Consider the following 13,541-nt stretch of genomic DNA (forward strand, 5'->3'; position numbering starts at 1 on the left):
CTTATTATCCCACTTTAATACTGAAAAATATACTCACAGCAGCTGATTGTAATCACGCTAAATGCATAGATCACCGCACCATAGTAAACTGTACATAATACTCATTAAAAAGTTTCACCTAAATCACCACGTTGAGAGTAGTTAGAACCAATTGTAGTTACAAACCTTAATAATTATTGATAACTGATAATTGATCATTTTGTTATCCTCATCAGGGAACCGTTGGTTGAATTTGCATACAGAAATGCACTAATGGTAGTAACCAATTGGAGCAGAATTAATTACCTACTAACTCTCACACGAGTGAAACGATTATCTCAGATTCAAAATTGGGAATTAAAAATGATACCTTTCGTTCATTATTAGTTTCGTCAAGAATTAAAATTAAAAAATCACTCTCTCGATTTGTGTTCGTTGAGGGACATTTTATGTCTTGACCTCAAAGATTGGAAAATGTGTAATTATTAAAGTGAAGACAAAAAACGATATATTTGAAGTCCTTGTGCCTGAATATTATGAGCGCAGAATCGCAATGTACTGAAGAAATAAATCAGTGTGAATAGTTTATAATGAAGGTGTATTAAAGTCCATTATTTTTGAGCTTTTGTAAACGAGTATGTCTATAAAAAAGGTTTAAAATTAAGCCTAAGAATCCTTGCCAGTTTAGCTGTTGAACTTAGTGGGATGATTTATAAAGAAGATGGCTGAAGAGGGGGTCAAGTTAATTTAATGAGCTGGGTCTCCTTTTTAACCGGGGAGGGGCAGCTGGGTAGCGAAAGTTATGGGATCTCGACCCCCAAAATGACCCACACAGGATTTCCACTAAAACCTGACGATGCGGTCAATATGTGGCCCTAAAAATAGCGCCCTCGGATATTCGCCCTGAAAAAAAAAAACACTGAGGATTTCCACTAAAAACCTGACGATGCGGTCAATATGTGGTCCTAAAAATAGCGCCCTCGGATATTCGCCCTGAAAAAACCCACTGGTTCTGGATTACTGTTATAGGCTGAGCTATCATATCCTAGAGTGTCACGTATGGTGGCGCTATCTTCAGAAGCACAGATATCACACACATACGCCCGTGGTCATGATGCCGATCACATCCTCGATTGGATGTAAGCAATGTACGCAGAAGGAAAAAAAGAAGCTCCAATAACCAAGAGGACATCATCTTTTCATTTTGAGCTTTTTATTTTGAGGTTAGCTGACGTTAAATTCATAAAGAGGTACACTCTTCAAACCGCACCTAAGAAAGTTGGCTCAACATTATGAGCCTAAATAAGTCCAATAAGTGTAAAACCTTGAAGAAAATAATAAATTTCCGCTATGTACAGTGCCCGCTTTTTGGAGAGTTTTTTTTTTATCTTCTGACTAACAAAGGAATTTCGACAGAGGGCGCCCTGAACAAATAACCGGAAAATAACCCAAAATACGTCTGGTGTCCTGTCTTTGTAATATATAAATCCATACCTATCATATAATATACCAGCCTATTAATAGCAATCTAGGCAGCGAAAGGGAAGTGATCGCACAGTTTAGGATTGAGTAATTTCCTTCATATTTCTCGATTGTTTTGAGGACGATTGGACGCATATTTTGGGTTGCAGACGAATCGCCGCAAACCATGTCTACCCAGACGCAAAAGGGCGGTGAAAAGTCGCTTCTAGGCATTACGAAGAAGTCGTACGGAAGGTCGTACGGGAGCACCAAGAAATCCACGCAAGATATTTACATCAAACATATTGTCACGCCAAATGATACGCTTGCGGGCATTGCTTTGAAATACTCTGTATCGGTAAGTCGAGTTTATAAAAAGGAATATCCGTCCACATTTTAACGCATTCAACTTGATCAAGAGAGAACGCGGAAAGTCAGTCGGCGATCGTGTAGTGTAGCCTAGGCCCCCTGTTTTGTTTCGATCAAATAAGAATCAAGAATTTTTTTTTTTTTTTTACTAACAAATGACATTTTCAACCTAAAGCAGACTTCTCTCAATGTAGTGACACCTTTGTGGTAATTTTTTAACGGTTTCTTGGGGTGAAAATTACGATTTCCTACGCGGTTTACGGTTGGTGCCATGCGATTCAGCGCGCCTGCACGTTCACGGTACATACCGGGGGGTGATTGTCATCTATATTTTCGTGTTGCGTTTTGTCATTGTCATCGTCATTTTACCCCTCAAATTTCCCTCAAATATTAAAAAGTCTTCCCTTTATTTACATGTACGACATAGGTGCATGTTATTAATGTCGCCAACTAGTTTGGTGGATTTTGTTCCCTTATGGGAACTGGGCCCGTAGATACATGATCAGCAAATAATGTGTACAAATTTACAGTCATGACAGTAGGCCCAAATTACAAATATAAACATGATAAACACTGTTATTGCCTACTGTAAACAATCAGGTTGGGGGAAACAAAAGTGTCATTTTTTTTTTATGTTATAAGACTATGTGTATGATTGTATCTTTTTGTGTATTGAGAGTGGGTTATTAGTTTTTGGTACCAACAACACTATTGAAAAGAGGGAAGGACTGCAGAGGTTTAGATTGCAGGAAGCATTCTGGAATGATAAAACCTGTTTAACTTGAAGAAAAGGAAATGTAGACAGACCTTTGCCTGGTTACAGTTTCTTCTTAAACTATATATTTTTCTTCTATTACTAGGTTGAACAAATTAAGAGAGCCAACAAACTTTACACCAACGATAGTATCTTCCTGCGATCAACACTCAGCATTCCTGTTGGTGACCAACCACTTCCAGCTCATGTCCTTGAGAATGCAACGTCAAGGTAAATATCCTTCCCTGTTGCTCTCGAAACACTTTCGTTACTTGATGAATTAATGTGCACAAATGAAACGATTATGACTTCAGATCCATTAATTTTGTTTTCTATCAGTCATGCATCTTTTTAAGAAATTAGCATGATGAATCAATTAAACCCTTACCATGCTATTCAATAAGATTCCAGGTGATTTACCAATGTTCAGTGATTGGGAAGGGTCAACACTGTAAGTGGTCAAGTTGAACACAGCCCTGCCCTCTGTCAAAATAATTATAAGTAAATCACAAGTTTGCGATTGGACTGTTTCTTGACAGGGCAAACGGAAGCCCAGTCCACAAAGTGGCAGTAGACACGGTCTTGTTTGACAGCTCAGATGAGGAGGCAGATTCAGAAGAGAAGAAGGAGGATGCAGTCGTCGTCGATGAAACCAGAGACGTTCAGATGGACTTCTTCAATCGCATCGATAGACAACTCAGAGAGAGGAAAACCAACTTAAATGCGATTGAAACCACCAGCAGGTAGGCAGTCCTATTTTACAGGATGCATGTGTGACTTATTACAGCTGTGTTTTATAGTTGATGGTTAACAACTGTCAATCCTGGTCTTCTGGAAGGAGTAACAGTGATAATGTTGAAAAATGAAATGATGTGCAAGAAATGATACAATGTAAATCAAAGCTGACGGCCCATCTCCGATTGTATATCTCATAATTTATCACTTCTGACATTTAACCCTAACCTCACCTAAAGCTACAAAATACTACTCAGTAGTAACCTGTAGTATGCATTTCTTTCCATACAAGTGTGCACAACTCATTGTAGTATTCTGTGGTATTTGGTCCTTGACCCCCAAAGAGCCCTTAGGACGTTTTGGTTAATTTTATACTTTTAATTTGTTATACTGAGAAATCAGTAAAGCACAAAATGATAATCAAAGAGAGATTTCTGCTTCTGAGCAAGTGTTGTTTTTGTCTTTGGCAGTGTTCCAGAAATCGAAGCCATCTCACCGCATGTGCAGGGTAGTCCTACCAAGCAATCCTCATCAAGAGTATCCTCCACGGCCGGTGCATGCACAAACAACAGCTACCAGTCCAGCATAGTGACAGTCAATACAGACAGCCCCAAAAGGAAGGGCAACGAACTCAATGAGATCACCAGGGGCGGAGTCAGTAAAGGTAGGGGGCGGTCTTTTACTATGAAGCGAGTCCGTGTGTTGACCATTGACGCACACAACTGGACGGAAATGGTCGAGTTTTGAGTGTACACTTGTAGTAGTAGAGCTAGAATTAGGCTTGGGCAATTCCAAAATGTTTAAATCGATTCCAATTCCAAACAGGTGTTACCTGTACAACTCCATTTAGAATAATCACTCAGCGAGGACAGACTTCCAGTGACAATTTGAAGTGTCTGCAATCCATTCTGGGGAGAATTGAATTGTTACTACTGGGAAATCGATTTGCTAAAAAAAAGTGGAATCGCGATTGGGAATTCCAACTTTGGAATCGATTCTATTCGATTATGACTTGGAGTCGCCCAAGCCTAGCAAGAATCATTGTCATGTTGTGCTGTGCCCTAGCTGTATGTAAGCACTTGTTTTCATGCTCATCTAAACATCGCATTCACAGTCATCAGATCATGCAACATGTCATTTGTGTCCATACATGCGCTTGCCTTGCTGCCAATGTTCACATTTGGAAACATGCTCTAAACATTCTCAACTATTTCTAGACATGTATGTGTACACACGCTCAGCTTGCTTGGATACAGCTGTAAAAATTTGGTGCTAAAACATATCATTGTTAAGAAAAGTTGTAGTTGAACAAATCATCAGTCGATCACAAGAACTCAGAGGTCTTTTCAACTGTCAAATGAAGACATGTAGGCACCTCCCTTATACCCATGAAAAGTAGGCCAAAGTTCAACCTCTACATGTACAAGTTTAGGAATATTTATGCATGTACATGGGAGTAGCAGTAAAAAAACCCAGTGAAATGAACAAAAATGCAATTTGTAACACTTAATCTCTAAAACAGTGTAATAGCAAGAAAATATTTTATTTAATTGTTACATTTTATAACAAGGTACATTTGTAAAAACACATAGTAATGAAGTACATACATGTATGAAGTGTTCAATACATGTATGTTTTCAGAGATATATATTTCTTAATTTATATTTATGAAAGACAAGCTTTACAGCATATTTTTTTTAAGTATTGATGTATTTTTCCATACTGTTGCATGTTTATATTATGTATTATTTTCTGTAGATTCAGTCATATTTTGATGTTATGTGCACATATTTGTGTGTGCCATGTGTGTTATACATGTACGTATCATATACTATGGACTACGGAACAAACAGATTAGTTTCTGATATTGCAGATAAATTTGTAGGTCATCATGGTCATGGGTTAGTCATTTCTGTGCCAACAAAAGCTAAACTTGAAACAGGAAGTAAAAGTAAGAAATTGCTGGCGGGTGGTTTTGGTTCAACAATGAATAATTGTACACAAGGTCAAAAAAAAAAAATTAGTTCTACTTCCGACAATGTGGTACAATGTAGGCATGTAGGGAATTTTTTTTTGGGGGGGGGGCAATTTATTTTGTGCACCGTCATATGGATGCGTCTGTGCAGTAGAGGGTAAAACTAAAAGGTAACAATTGATGTTTTCTTGGTTTTTCTCCTCATTTTCCCCTCAAAAAAATTAGGGTAGGGGCTGTCAAAATAGGGTAGGTAGGATATTCCAAAGCAGAAATATTTTTTTGGCCTAAGGCGAAATAAAAAAAAAAACATGTTTAGGGTCCTGCCTTTTTGAAAAAAAGGAAACGGGAGGCCCTTTTTTTTTCCCCCTCCAAAAATGTCCGCCATTGGACTCAGAAAATGACATAACAGCTTTATATGGGATAGATGCAACAGATAAAGAGGCCAAAATAACGTCACTGTAGAAAATTTATAATTTTTTCGGTTAAAAAAAAAGAAAGAAAAAAGGAGGCGGCCTCCAAAAAGGAAGCGGGCGGGGATGCTAAACATGTTTTTTTTAATTTCGCCTAATCATTTATGACACAATTCAACAATGAATTATTGTACTAAGCGTTTTGACTATTATGCATTTAAAAAAAAAAAATCAGATGCGTGTAAAGCAATTGACCTATCGTTGTTTGCGAGTTAGCCACGCCCCTTAGACAACCCTATGGAATTTTTGTACGCTAAGTTGTGGTTACCTCAGCTCAGATGTTGCGCGTTCCGCGTCAATTTGTATATCATGTAATTGGACAATATTTCACAAGCTGCGTTGACGCGATTCTAACGGGATAGGTCAATAGTATATGTATTGTACTATTGTACTGTATGTTTACATGTATGTACTTGTACATGTACATACATGAGCAATATCTATAGGTCGCTTGGTTCATACTACATAAACGAAGCAAGAGGAAGAGGTTAAAAACCTCCAAATGACTCGTCTTGTGTAACTGTACGTGAGTCATTGGTCTTTATGTCATGTAAACCAGGAAGTCTTAACCATTCCTGTCTTAGTGACAAAATGGATACCTGTAGATATCCTACATGTATCTGTCAAAATCAATCAAGCGGCAGGTTTTAACAGTTTAGTAAATTGGGCTCATATTGGTAGAATTAACAGGCTGTGGCAATGTTGCCATGCCTTGACTGACAGTAATAGATATGGTGGGTTTAACTCCTGCTGAGTGCCTGGCAATGATTGATTTAATTCAGTAACAATGAAGGCACAACAGGTTCACTCGTGCACATCCCAGCAAAACAAAGCCATTGCCCTCTATTAGAGGGCAATGGCTGCTGTGCATAAGGTCTATAGAATTGCAGTAAAAGTTGTAGCAGTATTTGAGGGCACTCTATCCATCAAATCCCTTCAACAGGTTTGGACAGTTATGTAGTTTAATCCATAGGGTTCCAGCAGTTGGTGACCGGCCTGTACAAAAGCTATGGGAGAGGCAGTGGGTTGGTTTTTTTGACAGTTTGAGACGAGGCAGGAGGGCTAATAATGTGAATTAATTTGATGTGCTCTAAAATGAAAATCATGCTTTCATGCTGTATTTTTAACATGATTATTTTTTTTTTATAAATAAATCATTCATAAGCAATGCAGGCTTTGTATTTGTGTCCTTGTCAGTCCGTCTTGTGTGCCAATTTAACCACCTGGTTGTCATGATCAGAAAGGATCCCAAAATCCCCCAAACCTTTGCTGAATTCATCATCCATGTCATTTTGGACTCCGTGCACTATCAGTAGGGGTGTTTTGTGACTGCATACTTAGTGGAGTTTCATGTGCAGGAGTACAGGTCACTTGCTTTCAGGCACTGGTTTGCCTGAATATGGCACAAAGTAAACACAAACAATTGTCATCTGAGTGTGTGCAAACCTGATTCATCTACATGTTTCTTTCTCACTGTAGAGCATTTTCCTTTACACAGAGTTCAAACATCATTTGGCATTCAGTGGCCGCGGGCATCCCATGTTTGGTCCTCTTCCTGCAAAATGCTGATTTTGTTTCTTGCACTTTGTCATGTATGTTGCTTTTGAGTTGTATGTACATGTAAGCAGAACTACCTGCATGTACATCAAGTAGAAATGGCATCCTATATTCCAACTGCTTCCATAGAGTCGATATTTAAGCCTTAGTTCTACAAACTGCCATTTTATTTGTATTTTTACCCAGAATAACGTTGTTATTTGTGTGCCCTGCTGATGCATTTGAAGAGAATTGCTACATTGCACAAGCAACAAGCAGTACTTTTATCTAATATATTGAAGTAACAAATATGCACCAATTTGGCTTATTATATTGCAAGCTGCACTTTTGAAGCCATACATTTTACAGCAACACTTTATCCAATTATTTTCAGTTTATTCATCGCTTATAATCATTCCCTCTTCCCTGCTCCCTTCCCACAATCCATGTCCACCACAATGCAAACCCCCTCCCCTTCTGTTGTGACCCCGCCCCCAAAACTCATGCCACCTTCTTATAGGAAAAGAAGGCAAAGTTGAACTGGTGTCATGTGATGAAAAGGAGGCGCTAACAGCTGGGTTGCCTAGCAACAGGAGTCGGGAGAAGCCTAGTGTTAGATTGGTTTAGAGGCATGCTGGCAAATAACTTGATAATTGGATAGAATTCTCAGGTGAGTTTTTTTGTTCGCTTTTTTTAACACATAATTCTACTAACAGTTTTTGCCGGTCCCAAAGAGCCAGCCTAGGGTCCTCTTTGCACTTGAGAGCCGGGCAGTGCTATCATATAGGATTACCCTGTAATGCCCATGAATGGGCTAAGTCTGGCCCATTGCATAGATCAGATGCATGAAAAGACTTCATCAATAGAATTTTGCTCACTCTTAAGGCCAGCTTTACTTGGCTTGCCTTGTTTCGTTTTGAAAATTGTCTCATAAAAGGCACAACTGCATTGTAATTTGTAGTTGTGTACCGTGATTACATGTAATAATACATTATAAAAAACATGAAGTTGGATTGGGGACATTGTATTATGTGGGAAAGGACTGCTTCTCTGCACTGCTTCTCTGCAATTTTTTTTTCTCTGCATTTTTACCTTTTTTTTACCAAAACAGTTACACACTTTTTCGGACATTTTGCTTCAACATTTAGGTCCCTATATACAATTTGGAATCACACTTATTCAGTGTTCATAGTTGTCACATTTTCATCTGAATTCATCTGTGGTGATAGTCTAGTGTGTTTTCTGACTGCATGCATTGATGTACATTTACACGTAAATGCACACAGCATGCGCCACATGTATGTGATGTTCACTCTGCTTATAGCTTATCTCGTATCACATGTAAAATCATTGTTTATTGATATTGGTGTTTGTTTTATTTCGGTGTGTTCATTGTGTTTTTGATGTGTATGGGGCAAGGTTTGATTAACATACTTAAATGTACTCTGATTCAACCCGTCTCAATGTCATGGTCCTGCTAAGCAGAACGTATTGCTTAACAAATTCATCAGCCGAAAAATCATGCAAAGCATGACGCTTTAGGTAATAACCCCCTTTTGGTGAGCCAATATAGATCTTTTGTAGCTCCATGATATGTGTTCCACACATGGGCATCGCTAGAGTGGGCTTCTCCCCCCCCCCCCCCCAGTGGCCCCCACCATGTATCATTTAATTGTGTCACCTGTTGTCTGATCATCTGCCTTGAACAGCAGCCCCTATAGTAAGATGATCCCCCCCCCCCCCGGCCCCTTCTCCCCCCCCCCCCCCCCCCCCGGGTCTGGGTACAAAATCCTGTCTACATGTACCTGTTAGCATGGATGGTCTGCCATGGTTTCAAACCCCCCCCCCCCCCAATCCCATTCAAAGTGGTCTAGCGCTCCTGACCCCGGAACATTCCGAATCCACAAGGAGATTTTAGAGAGGATTTTACATGAATGAGGAAGCCTCAGCCCAACATTTGTCTCTTTACACAGGGCTGGATGACCCCTGAAAGTACAAGTGCAAAGAATGTGCCTTTGTACAGTGATTTGGCTCCAAGTTTTTATGTTTGTCACTTTATCCCAAGTTGGGTCCAACGCGGTAAACATAAAAAAGTTAACCGATAGATCTCTCTGTTAAAATCCTAAATGTTGACCTTTTGAAGACTTTTTGTCCTCTTTGTGGACAAATGAATGACCACAGATCTTTTCTTGCGTACAGATTTTGAGATGAAGACAATCAGCAGGTGATGTATGATGGCCCCCTCTGTTGGCCACATTGTGAGAAGCTACTTCTTCTGTACAGCTGAGCTGACTGTCTCTGAGGTAGCTGTACACTTCTCTTACAAACCCTTCTTAAATCCTCAACTCAAGAAACTAATCTCTTTGTTTATATTCCACACTACTAGAGGGGACATGTAAGTGTGTAGTTGAAGTACATTTATAAGGAAAACTATGACTAGATCAGGGTGTAATTCGAGGCCTGTAGCCAGGATAGGAATGGGTTGGAGTGGGGGGGGGGAATTCCCAGGAGCAGACATTACCGTGTGCAGAGCTACGTTCGAACATCTAATAAAGTGTACACATGCAAAGTTTAGGTGACACCGCGCCCAAGAAAATCGGAGTTGACATCATGAACTGTGATGTCATTTTGATCAGAAATGTGGACTACATGTAAGCTGTTGAATGGTCAAAATTGGATGCCATGTTTTTGTAATTCAACAACGGGTTACTGAAGACCGATAGAAGGCACCCGCTGAATGGTCAGAATCATCCAATTTGACATGTGCCCTTTTAAGCTGTCCACTGTCACTTTTCATGACTGGCTTTCGTGGTCATAAAACAACAACTATGTGTACTTAATTTTGTTGGAGTAGGTCATTTGATATTTAAAATGTTCTAAATGTTCAGTTCACTATTGGTCCACTTTTTCAATTAAAATCACCCTCCCTTCACACCAGACTGGCTACTGGTCTAGATTCATTTATCATTGAATGACATTGGGTGGATGTGTGAACGTAATGCATGCTTTTGACAGTGTTAAATCCCAGCCTATGCCTTCAGAACCTTTTCCTGTTCTGTGTACATGTCTGTAAATTTCTAAAGTTTCAAAATATCGGCTATAGGCTCGTGAGGACTGTACATCCATTGTATGAGCTACTTTGTTGTACATGTAGCAAAAACTGTAGTTTAATTGTTGGATGCGATTTTACCTGTAAATAAGAATTATGTATTATCCTGTTATCAAATGCATGCCTTTGTTCCTATTTCTTCCTTAATCATATCACTATTTAAAGGGTGGCTACTAGAATCTAGGAAAAGGTGATTTCTCCAGATTTGGGGAAATAAATTGTAAGTGCAATGTGATTCTGTCCTCATCATGTAAGAAGTGATGATGACATCGGAGAGAAATTGGAAGGAAAATTTAGCGTAAAATTGAAATAGTGCATTTCAGCACCATGTTTTGCGTTAAGTATTTATTTAAGCTGTTGTGTGAAAATTGCACTAGAAAAGCAACGTTGCCAGGGTAATTTACTCCGATGAATAAATACAAAGAATTTCAGGTGTTTTAGTATAAAAAAGATTTTTCTTACCAAATAATGTTTATATGTAGCTACATGGATGCAAAGAAACAACAAACTGGATTTGTAAAAAGAAAGATTGTAAGAACAGGAAGCTTCTTTCCTGATGGCTTTTAAAATGAGAATTTCCATTCAACTTTAAGGGACATTTATTTTTTCCCTGGTGTATAGGGTTTTTACTTTTATCGTCTTGAGAAAGTTAAATGCGAACAAAGTCTGTCATTATCACAGACGTGATGTTTGATAAAGTTTGGGGAATATAAAGAATTGTATCTGAGAAGGATTTCAATTTCTGTATTCAGAAGGCTTTTTGTATCAAAGATGGCGATTTCTTTGGACTGCCAATACTGTTGGGAGTGACGCACGTGCTTTCGACTTGTTTACTTCCACAAGTCAAGCACAAACAATGTCCAACTACTTTAAAAAAAAAACCGCGGTGTTCTTTGGAAATAGAGGCACAGAATCAAGAAAAGGGTTTCATTGAGGATTTGGGTTCAATTAAAGGATTTGCTTACGGCTTACAAAAACTATAGCGAGTCGCACAGAAGAAAATACAAACTCAAAAAGCATGGTCATTGTGGTCATTGTATGCAACCTTGACGGACAGAAATCATTGGACACAGGGGGATATGTACCTGATGTCTCAAGAGGATTTTGGTTCAATCAAAGGATTTTGAAAAAAAAAATGGGCCTATAATGAAATCGGCGAAGTTTTCTTCTTTGTTTGAAATAGCCTTTAAAAAGCGAGTCGGTGGTTGTTTAAAAAAACATTGATCCTAAGAAGTTTTGTTAATAATTATTAGTATTCAGCCTGGTTTGAAGTACCCGATAAATTACGAAGGTAATAAAAAGCTGCCGATTGAATTCTTTGTCGCAAGGGCTAGAGGTAATATTTTTTACCCACCGCGCCCCCCCCCCCAATTTTTTTTTGAACCGGAGTGTTTTTGATAATTTTAATTACCTGAAGGCCCTTACTCGTCCGACGAAAAGACGCTATAAAAGATCAGGGACAAAAGAATTTTATAACATGATTTTATTTTTATGTCCTTAAAATTAATCAGCAATCAGATAACAGTGTCACTTTAGAATCGTTTTTGAGTTAAAAAAAAATTATCTCAATTCATACTAATTTGTAATATTGATCAGAGAGTTCTTTGGTTGATTAGTATTCCACCGAAAACGCACCGACCATTTCTATTTGCAGTTGCTTAGGAAGTCATGTCCGATTCTGGTTAATGTGTCGTCTATTATATATCTTTGATTGCAGAAAGAAATGGTGCAATGGGAAAATGGTCCAATGTTTTTATGGGCATTCTTCGGTAGACAGTCTATACCGATGTCTTCAGAACAGATTTTGGGTCAATATGGTCATCTCAATATTATTAGTCAGCGAGAATTAACATTTACAATTCAAAAAAGGGCGACTTAAATTGATTCACATCCTTCATTGTCCTTAGACCCTTTGTAAGTAATCCCTCCTTTTTAATTGTTTGCATCCAAACTGGCCGCCATCTTTCTTTCCGAGCAATTGATAGTGTGTTCCCCTGTGTATGTTTTTTTTTTTTACTACAACAACTCAGACGTACTCCAAAGCAAGCGGTTGTACTTGCACAACATTTCTACCTTTTTCCACGGGATTGGTGATTAGTCGTGGTGAAAACGCATCATCATCATCATCATATTTACAGGGTTGGAAGCCAGTTAAGATGGAATGGTTAAATCTCTTCTGGGTTCGTAATGTATTCGTAATCCATATATGAAGTCACTTGATTTGAATTTTTCCTTGAAGGTGTGCCGTTCTGTTTTGTGCCAGTTACAGTACAAGACCATAATATACTTTCAGTATAAATAAGAAATGTGTAAATTGACAAAGTACCAAGTGAACTAACGACATACTTATAGGAAAGGCGTCTTGCATATGTATACTGATCCAAAATGTCTTGCCACATTATCACATATCATGTAGGTCTGATAGTGGTCCTTAATAAGTTCCCGGTGCAGTTGTATTTGCCACCAGTCAGTCAAATGTGTTAGCGTATACAAATGTACTTAAGCGTCTAAGTAGTTTTAGCTAATGGCAATTACAACAGTGTAGAAGATGAGAATCTAACTTTCAAAATGGAAAAATATATATATAATTTAAAACTCATTTACCCAAGCAATATCATTATTTTCCTGAATGTGATGTCTTTACATCATTATGTATTGTCTGCGATTCATTGTTTTCACTGGAGGGTTATACGAGTGACAGTCATGTACGTTTAAATTGTATATGTTGCAAATAGCTTTAAACTGGTTATAGCGCCCCTTGTGGGTGTGCCTAAGGGCCACTTTGATTCCAAATGATAAGCAGTTTGTATTATGAACGTGTGTGTATCGTGTATAATTTTAGTAAATATTGATAATCAGAAATAAATACAAGTGTCGTGTTTGTAAAAAAAAAAAAAAGAGACAGACTGTTTTCAATCTTCGTTTTCTGTGTTGTCCGTTATACGTGCCAAGACATTAAAAATAAAATATCGAAATGAATGCACAAATGACGTAATTTCCAAGATAATACCTTTCTGTGTAACATTTGCTGAAAGTTGATCGAGATGCATATTTGGGTTTGAAACAAATGTCATCACGTGGCTTCCTATTTGTGTGATGGGGGAAGATTGTTACTGAAAGTTAACAAGCTAGAATTAATTTAAAAAAAAACAA

The 13,541-nt window shown here is 38.3% G+C and overlaps 1 protein-coding gene across 2 annotated transcripts; it reads left to right on the plus strand.

Moving 5' to 3' along the window:
• The first annotated feature begins 1,475 nt into the window (after positions 1-1,475).
• LOC119744881 (lysM and putative peptidoglycan-binding domain-containing protein 2-like) lies at positions 1,476-13,286 on the plus strand. Of its 2 annotated transcripts, XM_038221071.1 has the most exons (6): positions 1,477-1,798; positions 2,670-2,794; positions 3,103-3,306; positions 3,769-3,962; positions 7,800-7,949; positions 9,479-13,286. In XM_038221071.1, exons 1-5 carry the CDS (start codon positions 1,628-1,630, stop codon positions 7,904-7,906), a joined length of 801 nt encoding a protein of 266 aa, XP_038076999.1. In that variant the 5' UTR covers positions 1,477-1,627; the 3' UTR covers positions 7,907-7,949; positions 9,479-13,286. The 2 variants fall into 2 exon arrangements, with proteins under 2 accessions (XP_038077000.1, XP_038076999.1); XM_038221072.1 differs by lacking the exon at positions 7,800-7,949 and having other exon boundaries at positions 1,476-1,798.
• Positions 13,287-13,541: the final 255 nt, after the last annotated feature.

This window comes from Patiria miniata, unplaced genomic scaffold (genome assembly GCF_015706575.1).
Source record: "Patiria miniata isolate m_02_andy unplaced genomic scaffold, ASM1570657v1 HiC_scaffold_7, whole genome shotgun sequence".
Classification (NCBI taxonomy): domain Eukaryota; kingdom Metazoa; phylum Echinodermata; class Asteroidea; order Valvatida; family Asterinidae; genus Patiria; species Patiria miniata.

Coding starts and splice junctions, on each gene's coding strand:
- LOC119744881 (XM_038221071.1), top strand. CDS start 1,628: ATGTCTACCCAGACGCAAAAGGGCGGTGAAAAGTCGCTTCTAGGCATT. Junction 1,799..2,669: donor CTTTGAAATACTCTGTATCG/GTAAGTCGAGTT, acceptor TTCTATTACTAG/GTTGAACAAATTAAGAGAGC. Junction 3,307..3,768: donor GCGATTGAAACCACCAGCAG/GTAGGCAGTCCT, acceptor TGTCTTTGGCAG/TGTTCCAGAAATCGAAGCCA.